This window comes from Pieris rapae, chromosome Z (genome assembly GCF_905147795.1).
Source record: "Pieris rapae chromosome Z, ilPieRapa1.1, whole genome shotgun sequence".
In the NCBI taxonomy this organism is placed as follows: Eukaryota; Metazoa; Arthropoda; class Insecta; order Lepidoptera; family Pieridae; genus Pieris; species Pieris rapae.
The window spans coordinates 958,610-983,856 of NC_059534.1; the positions used below are offsets into that span (position 1 = coordinate 958,610).

Below are 25,247 nucleotides of genomic sequence, written 5' to 3' on the forward strand. Positions count from 1 at the left end.
ACAACGAGATCAAACACGCTAGTGCTAAAATGATTGGTAAGTGAATTTTTATATGTCCTATTAAGCGAAGAGGTTATTCGATATTTAGTTCCAAATAATTAAGAAAGGCTTGGCGCAAATAATGTTAGGAAACACTGGTTTAGAGGGAACTAAAGTCTTGGGGGATTTTCGACAAGGTTTTTTCTTTTAAAACGCTCGATTGTATATATTATTGTTTTTTATTGCATGATTTTTTCCTTAATATGCGACGTGAGACAAGATTTTTTTCTTAAAAACTCTCGATTGCATACATGATTTTTTTATTGCACGACTTTTTATAAGATTTTTTTGCTTTAATATGCGATTTTATACAAGATTATTTTTCTTTAAAAACACAATACAACATTTTAAACCCAGAACCTATTCAACAAACAAAATAATAACGATATATCCGTGATTTATGTAACCTAACATTAGTTAAGTTACATATATATTTTTTTATTATCCATATATCCATTCCAGCGGAGTCTGCCTATTCTTACAGTTTAACTGTGTTGGGTTGTCCTGTTCAAAAATGTCTCGCAGTGTTTTAAATCTTCATGTAGTTTCTGGTATAGTTAGCTGTTCTGCTAGCTGATTGGGGTGCCTTTGAAGTCTTAGTTTGTACTTATACCCACGTGTGATTATTTCCTCTTTTACCATGGGCATATTAAGAAATTCATGGACGTCTTTTGTTTTGATAACCATATTTGCTTGAGTGTGTAATTTTGAGCTCATTGCATTATTATTATATTTGAGGCACTAGCAGTTCCCCAGAGCTATATTTCATATGTCCATATTGATTTAAGAATAGTTTTGTATAAAAGCAACTTATTATAATATATATTTTAGTTAATAATTAGATGCGCAAACCAAATTTTAACAATCAAAACTTGAAGCCAAAATGAGCCCATTCGATTCCCACACTGTAAATTGTAATATAACGTTCTCGCTCCTGATAATATCTAATCGACCGACTCATCATCTTCTTTATTGGTAACAGAAGTATCATTTAGATTGGAATACCCTAACATTATGTTATAAGCTCATATTTTATATGACACAGTACCATGAGTCTGAGTCACATGTACCTTAGACATAAGATGAATCTCAGCGGCTTTAGCGAACAGGGCCTCGCATGATAACCAAGCAAATTTAAAAAATATCGAATTAAAACTATTTTTTTTATTAACTTTTCAATGTGATTTGATGGATAAAGTTGGTTAATTAATTCATTCAGTCAACACATTAAAGTACCAATTCTTAAAAGGCCGGCAACGCACTCGCGAGCCCTCTTGCATTGACAGTGTCCATGGGCGGCGGTATCACTTAACATCAGGTGAGCCTCCTGCCCGTTTGCCCCCGATTCTATAAAAAAAACATAATTGAAAAATCCATTTTGTAGTGACGAATATATGTAAACCAAAAAACCAGACCTACTTTCGCATCACATACTTTTCACGATGGACAAAGAGCCTCGTTAGCACCAGCTCGGAGCCTCACGATAGGCAAGGCCGCTGGAGAGACTGTATAAAGCCAGTATCCGACCATGCATGATACGCTAGTGTAGTCCCCACACCCACCGGCTACAGATGAGGAAGATTTATTACCCACCTGGTGCTCCCTAGTCCCTACCTAAGCCAATGGATGCTATTAGGCTAAACATCATCCCAGAAAGCATCTATTATTTCCCATTCTCGAATAAATACGGACGTTATATCCCGGCTTCCTTAGGCCCCTAAGTAGGTCCTAACGTATCCGGATTATCCAATCATGTTACCTAACGGTCAATGAAATGCCAGCCCCGCGGCAAATAATATTCAAAACCAGACTAGGGTAGTAAACCTCTTCACCGGGGAAAACGTTTACTTCGTTCTTTGCTCACTCCAGTGAGCTTCCGTCGTGCCCTTCAGGCGATCAATCGCCCGAAGTCCAAGCCTTGTGCTAGTATCGGGGAAACGCCAATTCCGAGCTGCTCTTTCCAAAACAGCCTGTGTATTTTTTTTAAATTAAGCCAGATGACACGCAGCGATTGTTTTATTCTTGATATATACGACGAGGGCTATGGCTAAGTTGACAACTAACGATGTTTTTAAGGCAATTTATGATATAAAAACAACAATTTCCTTATGTACAATTACGTATCACTCTGAGCTCTCAGATATTACGATTACCGAGAATGCTTTGTCTATTATTATTATTTTTCTATTTATTTCATCCACTTCTTTTGTAGTGTTAATGCTTTTCTCAAGAAATAGACTGTGCAATCATTAATAATTGTCTAAATTGATCCAGTTCCTGAGATTCGTTCGTTCAGTAATGGTCGGTGAATGTCAAACAGCTGTAGTCTGTGGTAGAAGGATGTCCTTCCTCCGAATATCGACCTGACTTACCATTGACTGTATTGAATTTTGTAGGTATATAATATGCTCAGCGGGAAATATTTCAATAGCGGCTATGACGTCATCATCATACTTTTTTCGTTTTTTTTAAATTCTCGATTAATAATTCACATTTAAAATGAATTCCAATAATCCCGCCAAAACGCTTCTCGAGCCAAGATGGCGTCGTACATTGGTGCGTATCACTACATGGTATAAAACAAAGTCGCTTTCTCTGTCCCTATGTACCTTTGTATGCTTAAATCTTTAAAATTAGCAACGGATTTTGATGCGGTTTTTTTTAATAGATAGAGTGATTCAAGAGGAAGGTTTATATAATATCCATTAAATAGTGGAGAAGTACTGTTATTTTTGAGGTTTCTAATGTGATGTCGTAAATAATTACATTTTTTCCGCTAACATTGCAAATAGGGTTCACCCTACGAGTTTTATCAAAATAATGTACTAAGTATTGTACACATTAAAAAGGTCTACAGAAAAGTCCGTGATGGTATATGTCTATCTCTTATGGATAACCCACATTTCTATATATAGTATCAGCATTGCACCCTAGCTATATATAGCCTATCGCTAGTGACGTATAAATAGTCAATTATTATCATTTAATAAACAAAACTATTTTGAATCATGACCCCTACATTCACTTTTTCTTCAATAAATTTATAATTCGACTATTGTATTTTGACATAATGGTTAGGAAATAAAAGAGATGAAGCATTTGCTATAAAAAATATTTCTATGATACTGAAATTACTTGAGTCGATCACTGCTAAATTCACTATTATTATTGTCACTCAAATTTTTTATTGTAGTCGTCTGTCATTAAGCTTTGAAGAAGTGGTGGTTTACCGACATATTTGAAGTTGAAGAAGACAGAGAAGTGTTCGAATAGTTTCGTTCGAGTTTCGGGAGAACCAGAAAGTGGAACTGAATTTAAATTAACAATCAACAGGCTAGGCAAAAGAAACGTCATCCGTACAACTCATTTGCCTAGCTGTTTGATCAGGCCGCTAATTAAAAGGCGCACTTTAGTTAAGAGACTATGCTATTAACTAAACGGCTAGTCGAAACTATTTAGCTGCGACATAAAGACAACAGTGAAATGTCAGGCTTAGAAATGTACAAGTATGGAGCTTAATAAAACACAGAAAATAGTATCATACATTTATAAATGAAAAACAAATAAGAAATTAATTTCATTTAATCTAGAACTTAAAACGTATTCAAATTAAAAATACTATTCTAAATAATTAAATTATCACATACATCTCACTGGGCCGCGCATGCCAACTTTTTAAAAACGCATTTGACATTGACACACGGGTTTCGTTCGTCGCCTGTCACACAAAGTATTTCATGTGATACGTCAGTTCATTATTTGTCAATGTCTGCTTTTAATGATGGATTAAGATACGTCCAATACTTAACAGGCGCCTATGTCAGAGGGTGCGTTCCACTAAGCGTTCACAACGCCTAAAATTCAGGCGTTCCACATGGCGACCGCGATCGTTGTGGTCGCGGCGAAAACTTAATTAATGAGGTCATTACTTATGCTCACGCTAAGCTCACGACGACCCATCTCAAGAGGTGGGTCTGGGATGGATGTGAGCGTTTTGAGTAACTGAGCGCAATTTTTAAAACTAAAAGCAGCACACATGGCGACAACTAGACATAGCACTAGCGCGACCTTTGAGTGTCGAATGTCAAAGTTTAAAATCATACTTATCGTTAATAGTCAAATTTAAATATATAATAAATTTAAAAAATAATATAACAAAAGTGGAACGCACCCAGAGTAGTGTGTGAATAACTTACACTATTTTTAACACATATTGACATAGCACTAGCGCGACCTTTGAGTGTCGAATGTCAAAGTTTAAAATCATACTTATCGTTAATAGTCAAATTTAAATAATAATATAATAAAAGTGGAACGCACCCAGAGTAGTGTGTGAATAACTTACACTATTTTTAACACATATTGACATAGGCACTAGCGCGACCTTTGAGTGTCGAATGTCAAAGTTTAAAATCATACTTATCGTTAATAGTCAAATTTAAATATATAATAAATTTAAATAATAATATAATAAAAGTGGAACGCACCCAGAGTAGTGTGTGAATAACTTACACTATTTTTAACACATATTGACATAGCACTAGCGCGACCTTTGAGTGTCGAATGTCAAAGTTTAAAATCATACTTATCGTTAATAGTCAAATTTAAATATATAATAAAGTTAAATAATAATATAACAAAGGTCACAATAACAAGTTCATATTAATAGAGATGACTAAATACAATTGAAAAAGATGAAATTTTATAGAGATAGTTGTTATTAAGCATTAAGCAACGACCTTTACATCAATACACTCGCCTCCTTCCAATTCCAATTCTTCAGGCGTCATTGAACCTGTAAATCAAAATTCTTATTTAAAATGAAGAAATGTCACAAACGGATTTTGATATAATTTACAGGAATCGATAGCGTGAGGAAGGTGAATTGATATATAATTATGATTACTGTCGCTGTCCCTCTCATACCCATTGCAAAACGAAGTGAGATCGAGGTAGACGGACGTTCCCCGTGTATCTAAACTACTAAAGCAAAAGAGACATAGAACGACGCTGGCGCCGCCAACTATGAACTAAAAATGGGGGCCTCACTGGGAATCGGCAAAGGAACACTTATGAAGCGCAAAAAAGAAGTTAAATTCATTCTAAATTTACATTTACTACCAATTCGCAACTGAAAGGCGTAGAGCGGGCAAGAAACCCTTGACCAACACCTTTATAATCACCAAGTTTTGAGTAATTCAAATTGTTTCAACTGAAGTAATTCAATCCCAAGGATAATTACAATAATCGTCACAGTGTATGTGAGACACATTATTTGTTTTGACAATTAATCAGAATAGTTTATCTAATGATTGTCATCAGAAATAATTTAAAAACACTTTACTCGATAGAAATCATTTTTATCATGATTTTGTCCAACCCGTCTTTGCACATACAACTGTGAAACAGAACTAAAAGGATGGATTTCTCAGCTCTTCCTAATACTATGCAAGATAGTGTGTATATTTGTGACCTGACAACCTTAAAATATAAACCTAAACCATATTTATGAACCATTTTATATATTACTGAAAACTGTATAAATTCTTGACATATAGGTCATTGCTCTATTGTCAATATCTGCAGCATATAGGAATATTTATTGATCATCACACTGAAACACTGGACAATGATTTTTTTAATTAATTAGTAGTTGTTGATTTTGGAATGTTTTACATTGGATCCGACAGACGGCGCTACCATCGCACTGTCAAATTTTAAATAATATTCGAATTTTAATTTTAATCTGTCCCGACAGTTAGCACTGCGATCAAATTAAAAAAAAGTTTTGTTATCATTGTGTTATTGTAGACCATGTGCTGGATCGTTAGATATTGTCATAACATTTGAATAATAATTTTCATCAAAATGGTCCAGAATGTTTTAGCTTATTAAAAAAAGTTTGAAATTTTCAAATTAAAGACGTATAGACAGGACAACGTCTGTCGGATCCGCTAGTAGTAATATATATTTATAATATTACAGCAGGAAATATTTTTCACAGTCAAAATATCAAAGATTTTAGATAAAAATGTCGCCAATCATTAATTAAAGGAAATTAGTATAATCAATAATATTAAGTGCTTTTTATTGTTATTTTAATCTACACAATTAAATGTTTTTTTTTTAATCAGTTAATGAATGATTTACACATACGGCATTATTTTTAGCCAACATATGTGCTAGCTAACTTCTAATTTCTATCCTACAAGGCCAGATTGGTCACTAGGTTTACCCCTTCAACATGTACCATATCTCCAGAGAAGTTAAACATTGGAGACAATTGATTTTTTTTAATATTAAAAGGTTTTAAATAAAAGGTAGCAATACCTTATATTACTGGCTTTGTTATATGTATTCCACATTTATAAAGAATTTTATAAATTTATGTAAAAAACATGTTTCTCAATTAAATAAAAAAAAAATATTTCCTATAATAATTTGTAATCAACTTGCCTGAAGTCTCACCAATTCTTTTACAATTGATAGTTTGTAAACTTCATTTTTTTAAGTGATAAGGCTGGCAAACTGTTTAAATAGCTCCGGCTCATGAATAACCTGAATTAATTAATTTATACCTACACCACCACAAAACTTTGTTTTAATAGTGATTTAAAGTAAATATTGCATAGCAAATCATTTATTTGAATTAATTATTGAAATATTAACTATTGTACATGTTTGCTAGTGCTAGATACATAAATAAAACCGTTATATAATAATCAGCTTTGTACAGTTGTATATTAAAAAAAATTATAAATGAATAAAGCTCATATGGTATTCAAATGGAATTGGTATTCAAATGGTTTACTCATACGGAATTCACAATATGAAATTTTTTTCAGATCAAGTAGTTTTGTGTTAATGATTATCATACATAAAAACTAAAAATAGTATAGTTTGAAACATACCTTGAATAGCATCTCCATCAAAGACAAATTTTAGAGTTTTAAATGGCTTTTCAAAGTACTCAGAACATTTCAACATGGCTGTTTGGAATTTGTCTTCCTTTTGCACACGTATAATAAATGGCTTCTTTACATTTTGACATTGAAATTTCAATTCAATCCCATTGCCAAATTCCTCAATACTATCTAATATTGGTACAGAATTAACTATGCCTCCTTCTATAAACTTTGAGATTTTATAATCTATCTTATCTGGTGTGTCATCAGGTTTTAAAATCATATCATTATATAACAATAAAATTTTAGCTGTTGTTATATTCTCCTTTTTAGCAAAAAAATCAAATATTTGCAATAATTTCTGGTACCTACGTATTGTGAACTTGACAATTTCTGAACTACGCCAGTATACCTTTACTGATAGTTCTTCATTTTCATCTAACAGGTCATTATCTGCTACTGTTAACAGAGGCTTTGTATTAAACAGTAGAACACCACTTGATAAATCTTGGTACTCTTCTGTGTTACCGACACTATATATTATCTGTTCGTTTACCACATTTCTTTGACGGTTATGTTCTGTATTAATAGAATGATGGCGTCTAGGTTGTGATAAGGACCTTGAAATTGCCCCCTTATTTGGTTGAAATCTTTTTTGTCTTACCAAGTTTTGAGCAAAAAGTGTATCGTCTTCAGTTAGAGAATCATTTGATGAATCTTCGTCCTCCTCTATGTTACAGAATCTATATCTTGTCTGTTTGTCTTCCACATTTCTCTGAATATTATGTCTGTTACGTTTTGTATCAATAGAATGTCTTCCTCTAGGTTGTTGTGATATGGACCTTTTCACAGCTGCCACGTTAAAATTATTAGGTGAAATATCTGTGTTACTATCTTCAGTACTCGTTGACTGCTTGGGTTTATTTTTACTGCCTCTACCCTGTGTAGAGCCTCTACTGCTTCGCTTTGAAATTGCCCCCTTATTTGTTTGAGATCTTTTTTGTCTTACCAGGTCTTGAGCAATAATTTGGTCAAAAAGTGGATCGTCTTCAGCTGGAGAATCATTTGTTAAATCTATGTACTCCTCTGTGTCACCGACACTATATATTGTCTGTTTGTCTTTCACATTTGTCTGACCGTTACGTTGGTTACGTTTTGCATCAATACAATGACTTCTTCTAGGTCGTTGTGATATGGACCTTTTCACAGCTGCCACGTTAAAATTATTAGGTGAAGTATCTGTGTTAATATCTTCAGTACTCTTAGACTGCTTGGGTTTATTTTTGCTGCCTCTACCCTGTGTAGAGCCTCTACCGCTTCGCTTTGAAATTGCCCCCTTATTTGTTTGAGATCTTTTTTGTCTTACCAAGTTTTGAGCAATAGTACTTATCTCGGTTTCAACAACAGGTGTGAAGCTTGTGGTGTTAACTGCGGTATGACCTTTAGATTCTAAAACTGTTTGCACAGATAAATCCTTCAGTAATTCCGCTGTCTCGATTTTGTCTTCCTTGTAAGTATTTTTTAACTTTTGAAAGTTTATTAGAGAGCTACCGTAATAGTCGTCTTCCGAATCAGACGAAGACATATTAACTAATTGAATTACAATTAATAATCAAATGACAGTAATTAAAACAATCTTAACACAAATTCACAAACTATCACAATACACTTTCGTCATTTACACTTTCTGTGGGTTTTCATCAGAAGTTTTATTAGGTATTTCTGGAACTGTTTTTTTTATGGCTTTTATTTGTGTCAACTGTCAAGTCTCAACTGGGCACAAGGTACTTTTTTTTTATTTATTTCATAACCATGGATAGAGAGTCCTTCAGTCGGAATCATAGAGATTACAATATTACTTAAAGTTATACTAGGCACAAGGTACATCGCCACAGTGTTACCAGAATATTTTTTGTCGAATCACCCTACCAGAGCGCGCGTGTTGCCCCGAGATAGCTCCATAATGGCACACAGGTTATTAAGGCGGGAAAGTTGAAATAAATTCAACTTATTACTGCTTTTATATCCATTAAATTCGTACTAATAATTAACAATAATTTAGGTTCAACAGAAATAAGATGCAATTATTGTAACTAATTGTTGCTATAAAATTCCATTTTTTTTTGCATAAAAATGATTTGTTAATTAAATATTTCTGAAAAAAATAGCCAAATCGGCTACCTGTAGCCAGCGGATAATATAATAACGCCGTTTGACAAGAGAGATGGCTATCTCTCTTACCAAATTTACCTTGGCGCTAAATAGCCCCAACTGGCAACACTGCTTCGCCTGTGTCGTGTAGATGCAGAAGGCACTGTAGTAAAAGGCACTAAAAATGTACATAGGTACTACATTGTGTAGTATTTTTCTATAAGATTTTAATGTATGTGGCAACATAAATACAGGACATCAAGAGAAGAACAAAACACACGTCATTCGGAACAGACTTTTAAGATGAGTGAACATGTATTTTTTTCCTTGGGCGTTTTCTATAATAATTTAAATTAATTACTGTTGTTTGTGAAGAATAAACCCATTAACAAAGATAAAAATGGGTTGTGATTTATTACAAGATATAACATCCCATAGCACGAAGGAGATTGATCGTTGAAAATAATAATTATGCACCTAAAAAATAGTTAAAATTCCATTGTTTGATTAAAGATAGCACAGACAACACAATTATAAGTAATAACATAATATCTTAATATATATATATGTGCTGGATCGTTAGATATTGTCATAACATTTTAATAATAATTTTCATCAAAATGGCTTATATTATTAAAAATTTAAATTTTGACATTAAAGACGTGTAGACAGGACAACGTCTGACGGATCCGCTAGTATGATATATATATTTATATATATAAACTCAAACTCAAAAATATATTTATTCACGTATTATGAACGTCAAAAAAAACGAATTAAATTAATTGTAAATTTACATTTACAACCAGTTCGCAAGTCGAGAGCGTAGAGCGTACACACACATAAATATATATATTACACTTTAATTTTGTTTCTCTCTAAATATTTCCATAAAAATCTACAATATGGACTAAACACTTAAAGGACTGGGGACTTTAGGGAGATGAACGTCAAAGAGGATAGGCTAGTTGAGGACAGATAAATAGTATGTAGTAGATACAGGGCCTTCATCTAAGCCACACCACAGATTGAGTGATCCCTTATCCGGAGTTTGGCTAGATGAACAGGAGGAGCAGCATGACCAAGACGCAGACATGAGATTGTGGAAGTAATCCAGCGATTTGCATTCCGATAATGAAAAATCAGGTTGGTCTTGGTATGTTTGGTTGGATTGATACATAAAACTTACCCTTAACCGATTTGGAGTCATTCCAAAATGTCTTCCAGGTTCTGTCCAGATATGTCTTTGCAAGACCACAAAGATCCTGTGCTGAATTTTTAAAATGATCTAGAGAACCTGACTCAACAGCTGCTTTGGCACACGAATCAGCAGTTTCGTTCCCAGGGATACCTGAGTGGTTAGGAATCCAAACAATAATGTAAGACAATTCTTTTTAATTACAAGAGAGTAGAGTCTCCCTGATTTTTAGTATGATGGGAAAACATGATTTGCTGCGAAATGGGGTTGCTTTAATGGACATTAAACAACTTAAAGAGTATGTCAAAATAGCTGTTGTATGTAATGGGATTGTGCAAACAGGACTGCTTCTAGTAAAGCAGTGGTCTCTCCTGTGAACACACTGAAGACTCGGAAGGACATTTAAATTGCAGGATAATTCTATGCCGAGGAACCCAACAGGCAGCACCAACACAGCCATCTGGAGACAGCTTTGATGCGTCAATGTATGATTTGACAAGTTTTTATTAATATAGCTTTGTAATTTTATGTTGGTATCTGGGGCACCTTTGATCAGACCCTGGTCCCTTGGATAATGGGAGGTTTTAATACCAGGGCTTTATAAGAAGTAGAATATAGGGGATTTGTTGGAAAATATATTAGGGGGTTCGGGAGGCTGGTGTACTTTAGATAACTATCTAGCAGATAGAAAGAGGAGTTGCGGGTGCAAGGAGCTTGTGATAATTGGGCTAATCGATGCAATTGAGGGTGGAATGATAGCTGTAACATCTTGCTAAGAAAGCGTTCACATAAATACTGCCGGCAGATGTGTAGAAGAGGATCCACGCACTCAACCTGCAAAGCATTAGTGGGGAAGGATTTCATTGCACCTAGAATAATTCTAAGGCACCTATACTGAATTTTGTTTAATTTTTCAGAAGCTGATTTATTAAAGGGGTCCAGAACAAACATCCCGTAATCCATATGACTACGTACTAGGGCATTATAATTATAATAACTTTAAAGAATAGGGGTGAGCACCTCACCAAACTCCCGCTACTACTCTTAGTACGTTAATATCTTTTTCACATTTTTTGATGATGTCATCAGAATGGACACGTCGATATGACACAAATGGTCCCTGCAATTACGTGAATACCAGATGTGGATGGTCATAACCCGTCTTTGTTGCGCCTTCTGCTGACTTCACATCCGGAGAACTATCAAGTCTTTGTTGACCAGCCATTGGGTTCATCGGATCATTGTGTGGTCCGGAGTACTGTGCCTTATATGCGCCCTTCACGACCTCGCTTTTCGGGTTGTCGACGTATTTGGCGCTATTATTTAAGTCAGCAGATTGGGACGGGATGCGGTGTTTCTGTGCATCTTACCCTTGGTGGCCTATGTGCTTTTCGAAGTGGTTCTCAGTGGAACTCTGTCACCGAAGTGGTTCTGCAGGGCATGGAGCTCTTTATTCCATTATCTGCGGTGCCAATCGGTGGTAAGTCTCAGCCCTGGTTTAAACTTTTTGCAAGGCGTCCTTGTGTCGAAAGCGAGAATGCTCACAGGCGGAAGCGGCGATAACTCGTGATCGAACGAACTTAAAAAATCATAAAACTCAGCCTCCAGGTCCTTCAAACGGGAAATCACTGAGGCCAAGTCAGAGCATATTGCCAGATTTGGCGAGAGATTGGCCTAACTCCCTTTGGGAACTCGAGCCTTCTGGTCTCTCGCCAAAGCTGTCCAAGGGAATTTCTGTCAGTATTCCACCACTGGACAGGGAGGATGACTCGCTGGCCCACACTGTGAAGGAGAAGGCCGACCTTTTGGGCTATCTCTTCGCGTCCAACTCGACTTTGGATGACCGAGGGCGGTGTACTCGCTCGGCACTGTTCCAAAGTGTTGGAAGACCGATTTAATAAATCCGATCCCTAAAAAGGCGTTCGCTCTGATCCATCCAACTATCGCCCAATAGCTATAACTTCTCCAAAATAATGGAATCCATTGTTAATGTCCAGCTCTTGAGGTATCTTGAGGGTCACCAGCTGTTTAGCGATTTTCAGTACGGCTTTCGTCAGCTATTATAAATCCAGAATGTATTCCAATAGTGTAGATTAAATCAACATGTAGAGAGTTGATACATTCCGTGAAAATTATTGGAAATTTTCGAGAAAGTGTAAAATTTAAATGAACTGAACATTGTTCTTGCAGGAAGTATTAGTCTCCTGCTCGCGGTGATTGGCAGTGCCTTCGGGTATTTTCACGGTGTAGATCCCAATGCACTAAAATGCGACCCAACTGGCCAAGTAAGATCTTTTTTAATTATTTCATAAATCAATTTAGTATTAAATATAAAGCAATATTTTAATTTTTATACATTCTTTACTTTAGATCACTGGCGTTAGTGTTAGTGCGATTTTATAGAGTTGATTGCAGTAAACAAATAATTTGTTTTTTCAGGCCAGTCTACTCCTGCCACACTTTACGGACTGTAACAAATTCTATATGTGCGCACATGGTTCCGAAGTTGAGTTTACTTGCCCTCGTGGTACCATATTCGATTTTCCAATTCAGGTAAAAAAATATTTTTATCTAAAACTACTGTTAAACGTCTATATTATTGATATCTGCAGCCATGGCGACAATGAACACGACATACTATTTTCTAATGTTTGAAGTTAAGTTGATTAAAAAGAGCGGCGGAGAGTTTATTGCCAGTTCTTTTCTTCCGTTCTACGCCCTTGATTTGAGAACTGGCAGTAAATGTAAAAATAGAATCATTTAATGTACATTATGTTACCTATATGAATAAATGATTTTTGAGTGATTGATAGATTGAATCTGTTTAAAAACTGACCGGGCTGTGGTTGTAAATAAACCTTGTAGGTGATTAAATTATTTTTTAATACTACAGTTGCTCAAAAAGTGGCATATTGCAAGGACGTATAGCGTGCGGAAAGCGGGCTATTACACACTCGTGCTTTTTCTTTACCGCTAGTGCGTTATCATTCCCAACTGTCAAAACAATGTCTATTAAAAAGAAAAAAAGGAACCACGGAGGTTTTACTAAAAAAAATCATAGAAGTTTTTATGATTCACGCAAATATTTTAAAAAGAAGCTACTAATTTCTTTCAATATCAGATTTAATGATTGGATTCAATGAGTTAGGTTTGGTTTCTTTTCATTTCATATCAATAAAAATATTCTACTGAAGACTTGGCTGTATGCGCGAAGTTCCCTTTGCCTACCCAGAATGGGTGAGAAGAAAAAAAAAATTGCTCAAATTCTTTGACGGTTGGCGCCATTTTCCAAATATGTAATTTCACAAACAAAATGAGTAATTCCGACGATATTGTATTTGAATTAATGTCACCTGAACTCAGTATAATTGCACAACATGCTTCGGAGAACATTTTACCGGAAACGTAAAAGTCGCCACATATCTACGTGCAACGAATTTATTGCGTGGAGAGAAGAGAAAAAAAAGCAAATAGTTTTATTAAATGGCTTAATTTTTTCGCAACTGTATTAAAAATAGTCGTTCAGTACACGTGCGGTACCGTCATTGCAACTTGTTCCGTCTGTCAACCCACACCTTCGGCTGCGCCTCGGCTCGGGTAGACATTCGTCGGAACTCGTTGCAATGACAGGCTTTCCGCACTTGTAATGAAATATACTATATCGTTATCATGTTCGTTATTCATGTCGAAGACACGGTAATATGTTCTCACAAGGACAGTTGTTAAACGTTTTCGTCAAGATACAAGTATATGTTCTGAAAAGAACAGTTTGTTAGCGTCATCGTAAGACAACGATGACAAACTAGAACATTCTAAGGTCAACATGAAAAACGAACATATCGATAACGATAGCTAATTTAATCACCTACAAACTTCTTTAAGCATAGACGTTGTTTGCTAGCGAAGTACAATGCCAAAACTACGTTACAGTAAATCATGTTTTACTCATTTTTTATGAATTGACTGCTTTAATATGTGGTGGCAACATGTTTGAGAATTCAGTTAGTTTATTCACTTAATGTCTATTCTTTCCCTGAACACGAACGCTAATACATAACGTATCGCTATACTAGAAATGATTATTTAAGTAAATAACACAGTAATTTTGCGGTTAAACAGTCAATAATAATTTTATAGACTTGTAACTGGCCATGGGCAACAAAGTGCTGGCTCAGGAATGGCAATGACGACAATATTGAAGGTTCCGGTGAAGACGAATTTGTTCCACCAAAAGAGGGTAAGTTTGAAAAAAAAAATAATAAAGTTTTCTTTCTGTGGTAAGCATTTTGAAATACGTCGCCATTACGGGGGCAGTTTGCGTTTCGTTTCACATGTTCTGAAATACACGTTGCTTGAAATATTATAATGATTAATAGAAAAGTATAAAATTTACGTTCCGTTTAACGAATATCAATACAATACACAAAAATATATTTAATTGTTTTTTATATTTAGAAACAACTTCGGCAGTCAAAATTTCTTGAAAGGGTTCCAATCAAAGATCCTAAGACAACAATAACATAATCAATATCATCAAATATTATTATTATTTCTATTAGTATTTCTAAATCCAATGGTTCTGCTTACATAGTCACAACCTTTTAAAACAAATTGTAAACATTTAAATACAATATCCATACCATCCAAGGAAATCAACACCGACCACACCCTACTCGACTCACACCTATATATTAAAAGCTCCGTCTAACGCCTCTTTTTCTTTAATTATAAAATTATATATGCAATGTAGATTTTATTACTTACGTCAAGTATCTAAAATAGTTAATATGTCAAATGGGAGAGCCTACGATATAGGGAATCCTAGCATTTTCTCTTTTAACTTAACTCCCCTTTTCAAAGATTTCTCTTTCTTTTCAGTTGAAATCATAATTAAGCCAGCTTCAACGGAGACGATGATGTCTGGTCATCTTGACTGTCACAATCTTGATACAGCCTCACGAAGAGTTGGATTCAAGTAAGAAATATTTATAAAATATATTAACAAGTTTATTTCTAAGAAACCAATTTTTATCTGTTAAACAACTTTCAAATTCTAAACTCTATGTATAACGGCAGTGGTGGCTTAGAGGCTACAGCGTGCGACTGTCATCATATTGGTCTTATGGTTTCGATCAGAAACAGATACAGAAATCTGATTTAAAGAGGTTTTAGTGCCACAAATTTATTTTCTTTAATAAAAAAAAGTGTTTATTTCGTTTTAAGTAAGTAAATTTTCATTCCTAGGTGTAAGATTTGGAAACCATTTTATAATAATATAATAATAACATTTATTTATTTCACACAAAAACTTACAAAACTTCATAACATGATATGTTACAGTAAAGTATCTAAATAATTGTCATTCTTCTTTGGAGTAATTGTTATTGTTTATGTGAGACTGATGCCTGTTAAAGGTTGTGCACCTGTGTTACAGGTCATCAGGCCTCCACCACTTCGGATCGACAAAATGATTATAAGTAAAGCATAGACAATTATGGTTATTGGCATGTTAAGAAAATAAGAAATATATACGTTTTTCTACAATAGTATACATACAACATAAGGAATATATATATTATAAGGAAACCACTTGGTGTATGTGTATGTGTGTGTACTGAATTATTGACGTAATAATATTGCACAATTATACTCTAAATAATTATTAACTAAAATTTACATAAAATTTGTGTCAACTTTATGCTCAACTATTTAGTTATGATAAGCATTTTCTCGGTAACCTCATAGTTTAAGTCCAATAACAGTGTAACCGTCTTCTTGCACTCATTTTTTGTTAGGGGATATATGGAGAGAGAAGTGTTGACCTTGTTATATAAGTAATCACCCAAAAAACAGAAGAATTTTTTGGCAAAGCTTGTGCGAAAGGGTTTTGTATGGCACAGTGCATTTTTTCTACGCTTATTATCATTATGTAAAAAATACCTGTGTTAGCCCTTCCATAAACAAAATTAATTCTTAATTCCTTAAAATAATTACATTATTTAACATTACTTTTTTCAACCGATATCAACACGCCTGAGTAAGTAGTGTGTATGTGCAAATACGTGAGTGAGTGAATCAGTGAGTCATGGAATGAAAAATAAAAACTTTTCAAATTTCACATTGACACTTGTCACATCCAACGTCAAATTTGCCATAAGCACACAATGATTAAGTGTACTCTCTGGATTTCTATTTATTTTTATTTTCAGCCAGTATTATGCTACGAATTATCCCAATAACAAAAGTATATTGAAATTCCAGAGGTGACTGTCAAAGATACTGGAGCTGTACAGCTGGTTCACCTCATGCTTACTACTGCTCTGATGGACTGTTTTTCAACGAAGAAAAGCAGGACTGTGACTTTGAAGCTAACTCCAAATGTATTGACGAAAATATTGACGAACTAAACACAGAATTTATTGAATACAAATAATGAAATTGATTTGACTCCCAAATATCTGAACAGACTTACGGATCTTGTTAACTTCAAATTTATGTGTTATATCTAACGTCAATATGTTTGTACTACCACTTTTTTCTTGTAATGAAACTAGATCAATTTCACTATGGAAACTGGTTTAAACTGATGAATGAACTTTGGAAAATTTTGAAAATATGTATTCTGTCTATTTATTAAAACAAATAATTTTTAAAGATTCTTAGTAAAAGCATTTTTGGGTTTGGACTTTTTGTTACTCAAGTATTTTTCTGTTAAATTAGGGAAAATAAATAATTTGATGTGGCAACATTATTCAAAAACAATAGATTCTAACATTTTATACATCCGTCTATCGTCAGTTACAGATTATAAATAATTTGTTAAATTGTTAAAATTTAAAACTTTCCGCTTCATTCACAGCGAAAAACAAAACATTTGCATGTTAGTCGACAATACGGTGGCTAATATTTATAATAATACTGGTATTCGAATCGTCACCATGTTGACAGTATTATTTTAATATTAAAGCAATAAAACAAAATATCAAGTATTTTTTCTCTTTATTTTACCCAATTCCAAAATGTTTCCTGTATATACAATTGTTATTTCTAAATCATTAATGAAAATGTAGGAATGGGAGCTTCATATATTGTGAATACGAAATATGAAATCCGATAGAAAAAATTAACTCAATGAATGAAACTAATTTTAACGATCGTCTCTGAATAGACATATTAATTTCAATTTATTTAGGTTTTGGTTTGAATAAATCATTATCGGGTTTCTCTTTCCTTTCGAAAGGATAATAAGGATGCTCCTGCCAGAAGCTAGGCCAAACAACGCGGTAGTTTTTATTGAATTCACCTGAAAAGATACAAATTTTACTGTTAACAAAAATAATATTTAAAACCTAGAATTAACTTAACATACCCACGTTTGGAGTTTATAGTTGGTTTGATGGTAAGGTTCTAGCCGTACTATAAATCTCGATATAGAATCAAGTAATAAAAAGTATTAATAATAATTAGATGACTTAATTTCGATTAAATTTGGAGGGAAAACTCTGAAATTTGCATGACTGTTGTCGTCTGTCAAGTGTCACATTTCATTATACAAGGATAACCGTATAACCGTAACGGAAATAACCGGATATCCGAAATAAATACATATCCGTAACTTTCGGATAGTTTCGGACAAGGGCGGAGTCTAAAACCTATATCAATATTAATACATACTAATACATGTTTTGACAGGTTTTTGTTAATTGTTTCAGTACTCACAAAAATAATTTGAAAATAAATTTAATATGTTATAGGTTACAAGTTAATATGTGCAATGTATAGGGCTTAATGTTTTTGCAAAGCTACAAAATTTATAGCACTTTTATTTTAATCGATAAAACTGAGGAGGTTGATAATAATCAATTTCTAATATGAACGATTATAATACCAACAGATAACCTAGACTTAGATAAAACCTACATTATTAAATACTACTTTTAATTTTTAATTTTCAATCTAATAATCGTTTCCGAAAGCGATACAATTTTATTCCTATATCCATATCCGTATATCAGTATCCGAAATATCATATCCATAACATCTCTAGGTAAAATGATGAATGTAATTTTTATTTTAATCAATTGTTTTTTCCCTAAATCGATTATTTTAATTACTCTCTTAAAAATATAAATTATGCATTGTTAAATTAAACCTAATTAAGTACAAACCAAACTACATACTTCATTTTCCAAAGGGATATTTGGAAAAATTGAAAGAAGTTAGGATGTTGAGGAATAGGTTTATTTAATATTTGCAATCTGTATGAGTATCATTATTACAGTCAAAATTTGTTACAACGACATCGAAGGAACTATGGGTCGTAAAAACCGATAGTCGTAGCAGCTGATGACGTTATTAATAAGCTAATACAATAGAATTCCGCCGGGACTTTTGATTTTGGTCAATATATGTATGTTGTTCGAATTGATAATAAATTTTAAATATAGTATTGTATAGTATTGTATAAAGAAAAGAAAAATGTTTTTTTAATACTCACTCAAAGTAATCATATCCGATTCGGTCAATTCAAAATCAAATATGTCGATGTTTTCTTCGATTTTCTCTTTACGCACTGACTTTGGTATGGGCGAAATACCTCGTTGCACCTGTAATTAAATTGTCATTGAAATACTGATACAGCCTTGGCGCCGATTAATCAAAGCCTTAATAGGTAAGTAGGTGATCAGCCTTCTAAGGGTCTAAGGTTTTTTCACGATGCTTTCCTTCATACGAAGTATTTCCGAACCAATTCGACTTAGGGTTCTTTAAGAAAAGAGCGTACAAATCCCTCTAGCATTGAGAGTGTCCATGGGCGGCGATATCACTTAACATCAGGTGAGCCTCCTGCCCGTTTGCCCCATGTTTTATAAAAAAAAATACGAGCGAATGTAAAGTGCGTCTATGGAAAGTCCACAGCCTCTCCTCAAGCATGACAGTCACACGCTGAAGACTAGGGCCAACACACGACATATCAATGTATGTACACGTATTTTTATACTACCATAGACCATTTTTTTTTGGAGTTTATGGCCTGGTATCTAGACCTTCACAGACAATTTAAATGCAAAAAGTCTTGCCATACCAAATACCGTAGCGCAATTTGAGGTACTTTCTTCTTATATTTCTTGGCCATTTCCACCATTGTAACGTCATCAATCCTGGGAGGTGGTGGTACACCAGTCTTGTCGAAGAGCGAACCAAATGGCGTGTATGCCATTAAAGCGATATTTTCTCTTTTTGTAAATTCCTGGAGTTTATTTTGGGCCAAATTTAGATTCACCTGAAATGTTTACAGGGTAATTTAGAGTTTAGACAATCGCAATACAGACATTTTTCTGGTTAACCATTTAAAATTTTGTTGTTTTTAATAATGACTTTTTTACGAATCTATGGATATATAATCATTTGACATTGTAAGATAATAATGATTTGAAACAACAAAAGTACATCATTTAAAACATTCTTTCAAAACTAGAATTCGCAATCCCTAATTAACATGTGCTATAATAAAGACTTACTATCCCTACATAAAAAGTATTTCCCTTGAACCGAGGTGAATCATTGTAAACTCTGGTGAAGAAAGCTTGGTACAAAATTGTTGTCTGGTGTATATGTATAGCACGATATGAATAAAGACAAATTTACAAAATGGGTGACAGAGATACTGTAGAATATCGCACTAAAAATGATCATACTATATTGTGTGTTTTCTATAAGATTTTGATGTAGACAACATAAATATAGAACAAAACAGACGTCACTCAGAACATACTTTAAGACGATTTATAATTAATTAATTTCCCTTGAGCGTTTCTATAAGAATATAAATTAATTACTGTTGTTTGTGAAGAATGAACCAATTAACTAATATACAAATGGGTTGTGATTTATAACAAGATAGACCTTCCCATAAATGGTGACCCCGACGTGATAACTAGACCTTCATTATTTATTTTAGATATTGCTAGTTATCATTCTTGGTATTTATCCTACGTTAAACAAACCACACCAGGCCATCGTATCTCTGATATAAAAGAATGGCTTGGTGCAAATGATTTACATTTCATGATTACTTTAAACGCTTTTAATATGCGACATATATTTGTTATGTCAAAAATATATACTTTTTAAATTCATACCTCAACCTGCAGAACAGCTGGTCGTATCTCACAATTCGATAGTAGACGCTCCATCTGACTTATGTTGAAGTTAGAAATACCTATGGACTTGGCGAGTCCGAGGCGTTTTGCTTCCTCCATGCCCTTCCAAGTGTCTAAATAGTCTATAATATCAAAGCCACTGTGGTCGGGCTGAAAAAAGTAACAGACCGCTGTTCACTTTTTTTAGCGAAAATATCTCACATGTAATAGATATAAATATGCTGTCTTAGTCGTTCCTGTAAATCTTTGCTGTGCATGCCAGAGTACCTCGCAAAATGAGACCTTTTCCAATTGTATTGCAGCATTATCCGTATAGATATGTTCTCAAAATTTTGTTAAAATCCGTTCAGTAGTAAAAGATTAATAAACAAATTTATAAACAACTCCTGAAGAGAAAGTCGAAGCCTCACTGGAGAGTAATCATAGAAAGAAACCTCACACCTTCTCTGTTTAAATCAGTATTTTAGTCAGCCTACATAGGCTTGATCGCGCGAGTAACACCTCGCGAATAACACGCTCGAAAGTCGAAATGTATATAATATACCCTAAGAGAAGCAATTCGTCATTTAACAAATTTAGTAAAACAATTACATACCTTCAATGCAACTGGATTGTGTATCAGATACAAATCTACATATGAAGTGTTCAGACGTTTCAGAGAACCTCGTAAGGAGTGTACAACATCTCTTTGTTCATTCAAACCGAGCTGCAAATAATTTAATTTAATAATTTTCCTACATTCTAGCGTTGCATATGCTATGCTGTCAAACAAACAAACAAAAATATATTTATTCATATAGGTAAACAAGTACACCTATGAATGTCAAAAAGTTAAATTATTTGTAAGTTTACATTTACTACCAGTTCTCAAGTCAAGGGCGTAGAGGAGGGGCGTAGATCGAATAATTACGTTGTAATCGCATGTAACATAATTTTGGAGCAAAAAATTCAACACAAATCATCCAGTTCGCAGCCACTCACCCAGTAGTAGGAGTGACATGTACCTAAGTCTTAATAGGGGGAAGAGAGAAGATATACTTCATCTGCAATTTCACTAAATCTCTCATCCAATTTTTAAAACTCTAGAATATGGAAGTTCACTCCGAATGTAATAAGTGAGAGGGGAATATCATCGGCAAACTTTGTTGCAGACACCAGTTCTGTGTGTTTCACACACACATCAAAAAACTGTCATCCAGAGGTTTTTTATTTCTATGTAATAGCATAAAAAAGTCGGTTCACAAAATTTTGGCATTTAATACCGCGCCAAAAAGCTGCCACCTATCGTAGAATTAAGCAACAGAACAGTCTTGGCCTATAGGCTTGATTGACTTGGTCGTTCTGAGGTCACCTGAGATAAAAATGATTAAAGAAGTGGATGGAAGAGACCAAAACCTTGGGTTATACCGCTTCTGGTATATAATTAATAGAAGAATATAAGAAGAATTCAATCACGAATCACCACCAATACAAATATTACCTTAGTAACAATGAAGACTTGTTCCCTAGGTACATTCGATTTGACGATCCCTCTTCCAACCTGTTCTTCATTATGGTAGGCGGAGGCTGTGTCTATCATTCTAAAACAAAATATATTTTTTATAGAACAGGCCACCAGCTCATGGAAGCTCATCTGTTGCTATATGGTACTGCCCATGGACACTCAAAGGCAGAGGGCTCACTAGTGCGTTGACGGTAAAGGTCTTTTGCAAGAAATACCCAAAAATACTTCAGGTATGTCTGGTTCCACATGGTGCCTTCAAATCGCTCATTTGTGGGTGATACGAGCGTAATTTTGTAAGCATAAGGTGAGCCTCCTGCTCGTTTACCCCCTGTTCTAAAAAAAAAAGCTCGACATCCGATGATGAAACTTAGCTGCAAGTTTTAGCGCGGACAACTCTTCTACATATCAATCAAACAAACAAGGGGATTTTTTTACATTGATTTAATTTTTATTTATTTATAAAAACACTCCTGCATTAACAGGTGACCCTAAATTGACACGAGTAAAATAACAGACCGCTGTTCACTTTCTTTAGCGAAAATATTTCACATGTAATAGATATAAATATGCTGTCTTAGTCGTTCCTGTAAATCTTTGCTGTGCATGCCAGAGTACTTCGCAAAATGAGACCTTTTCCAATTGTATTGCAGCATTATCCGTATAAATGTGTTCTCAAAATTTTGTTAACATCCGTTCAGTAGTGAAAGATTAATAAACGACTCATTTTAAAAGCAATCGCCTGAAGAGAAGGTCGAAGCCTAACTGGAGTAATCGTAGAAAGAAACCTTACACCTTCTCTGTTTTAATCAGTATTCTAGTCTAGTCTATATAGGCTTTAGCGCGCGAGTGCCACAATGAATAAAATTTACAGACGAAACAAACACATACAATTAATTAGGGAAAACAAAATATATAATAAAAATACAAGAAATTAACTATACTATAGGCACTAACAAGTAGTAGAACTTTTGCCAGCTCACTCAATGGAAAATGAAAAAGGTCTGTTAACCTATGTATTTCGTTAACTAAATTAATACACCGAATCATATGGTATCGTACCCATCAGGTACATTGAAGCTAAGGTACTGAAGTACTGCCGAATTTCTATCTTTGTCAGACACTTTTTATAGACTTTGATTTCCAAAGACTTTATTGTAAGCGGCCTTTTCATGCATTATTTAAAAGACATAATTGCTATAGGAAATTAATCTAGTGATTTTAATTTATAATATACAAAATTATAAAAAATATAAACAGTTTTGCAACATTATTAAAACTTTTTGACAAAAGGATATGCTAGAATCGTAAGGTCAAGCCAATAAAAAATATTAAATATGATTAACTAAGTAATATCTAATTCGCTTGCGCTCTTCGCTGTATGATGGTGTGAAATGTATGTCAAGGCATAAATATTACTATACAAGGTCGCTGAGCTTGGTTGAAAGAATCGGGTACAGTAAGAAATGTTTAAAGAAAAACCTTATAGAAGTAGCAAGTAGAGTAGCAATAAAAGGCCGTACTTGCCAGCCTTCTCGCCAGCCTCATGTCGCAAAAATATTACCTATATCCAGCATTGAGCGCCCAAGTCACAGGTTTCTCCACTTCTTCATCTCTTACTTCTTTTTGTCCGTTCTGAAATAAATACAAAAATGTAGTGTTTTGTATTTCTTTATTAGTTTTTTTCACTTCTAAATGATTAAGAAAAAACTCATTAAAAAAACATTCCGAATGTCCATTTATTGGCAGTTCTTAAATAAAGGGTTGTCTCAAAATATTTGCTAGGAACATTTGCACAAGCTCCTCAAACAGCTGTGGAGGAAGGTACTGCTCTTCGTCCGACCTAAGGTAGGAGGAACCAACTCAATCATATCCATGCTATTTCCTCATCAGCAGGAATATCGCAGCACACTGTTAAGGGGACTCTTTGTGACGAAGTCTCATAGGTCTGCCAATCGTAATTTACAATCTAAATACATAATTAGTAGAAATAAAGATAATAATAATAGCAAATAAAACAGCAAGGTTTTTAAAACTTCGGCGAAAGATCTCCATGGAGTCATTTTCATTAGTTCCATTGTTAATCTGTTAACAGAACCACAAACGTGAGACAGATGTCTCCTTGAAGACATTAACTCACTTCGTCAAAGCCAAGAAAGGTCCCCAATCCAATAGCAGGCATGAAATTTCCATCATTCAAAGGTATCCTTGGTGCTTTTCCGCCATCAGAGTCGCATATCTGTAAAGAAATAGAATTCTTAAACTTTGCGCCTATTTTGAGATTTATTTCTCGCGTTTTTGACGGTTTCACCTCCAAACTATTAAGGCAAGTAGGTGATCATTCTGTGCCTGACACACGGCACACACACACACTATTCAAATAGAATTTCATGATTACCTACTGTATCAAAACGATACAATAAAAAGTTTATTTACATAGCATACATTACGCAATATTTGTAACCGAAATGGATATCTAAATAGACTGATTAATTACATTTATTATATGTCTTGGGGATGGTGGACAGGTGAAACAAGACGGGACTAACAGTTGGCTGGCCTATCTACTTAAAGTTCATCGGGGGCTGATCACCTCAAAGTTCTCCATAAACTCGGTTGCCTAGAGGTCTTCGATGGCAATGACCTGTTGCACAGATCCCCGTTAACAAAGACGATGCTACTGAATGCTGTCTATGATAACTTCATACGTTCGCTATGAGTACCCAGTAGCGATATTGTATTTTATATAATATATTTCGATATTGGCTTACTGTAAAGAAAGCGTATGTATTATTGTGAATAAATAAAAATACTTACTATATAACTTAAATTTATTAGAATTAACACGGCAGGAAACATGTTCACTGTACGAAGTATGGCGCAAAACTAACATTGAACATAGGGCTGCTACATTTGCTTCTATATTATTAAATAAACGTGAACCCGCCCCACAGAGGGGTAATTGGATTAGTTACATTTTAAAATTTATTTGGAATTTTGAAACATATTTAATTTTATTTAATATTATAAATTATTACTCTCAGATGGGGTATAGCATATAGGTTAGAGAATACAGCCTCTTAACTATATTTTCGTGTATATGTCGCTACGTCTAATTAAGCTCATAAACTATTAACTAGTTTCAAATCAAATTATTTATTCCGATTTGACAACCTAAAATTGCACTTTTGAACGTTAATAAATATAAAGATGATTCTATATTCCAAAAGGTAGTTCCATGTGGAGAAATGGGCAGGAACCTCCACACTTACTCTTTTAAAATAGAATTTACA

General features: G+C 34.1%; 3 protein-coding genes across 3 annotated transcripts; 1 reads left to right on the forward strand and 2 right to left on the reverse strand.

Moving 5' to 3' along the window:
* LOC110993405 (peritrophin-1) lies at positions 1-17,282 on the forward strand. The gene is made up of 6 exons (XM_022259661.2): positions 1-36; positions 12,484-12,578; positions 12,733-12,846; positions 14,431-14,530; positions 15,172-15,268; positions 16,555-17,282. Exons 1-6 carry the CDS (start codon positions 30-32, stop codon positions 16,724-16,726), a joined length of 585 nt encoding a protein of 194 aa, XP_022115353.2. The 5' UTR covers positions 1-29; the 3' UTR covers positions 16,727-17,282.
* Positions 3,606-8,801, reverse strand: LOC110993401. Its single transcript, XM_022259658.2, has 2 exons — positions 6,951-8,801; positions 3,606-4,834 (listed from the first exon to the last, which is right to left on the reverse strand). Exons 1-2 carry the CDS (start codon positions 8,527-8,529, stop codon positions 4,767-4,769), a joined length of 1,647 nt encoding a protein of 548 aa, XP_022115350.2. The 5' UTR covers positions 8,530-8,801; the 3' UTR covers positions 3,606-4,766.
* LOC110993403 (aldo-keto reductase AKR2E4-like) lies at positions 17,276-24,866 on the reverse strand. The gene is made up of 9 exons (XM_022259659.2): positions 24,772-24,866; positions 24,095-24,193; positions 23,519-23,589; positions 21,934-22,033; positions 21,049-21,159; positions 20,433-20,603; positions 19,376-19,573; positions 18,791-18,899; positions 17,276-17,596 (listed from the first exon to the last, which is right to left on the reverse strand). The coding sequence occupies exons 1-9, from the start codon at positions 24,811-24,813 to the stop codon at positions 17,478-17,480; spliced, it is 1,020 nt and encodes a 339-aa protein (XP_022115351.1). The 5' UTR covers positions 24,814-24,866; the 3' UTR covers positions 17,276-17,477.
* Positions 24,867-25,247: the final 381 nt, after the last annotated feature.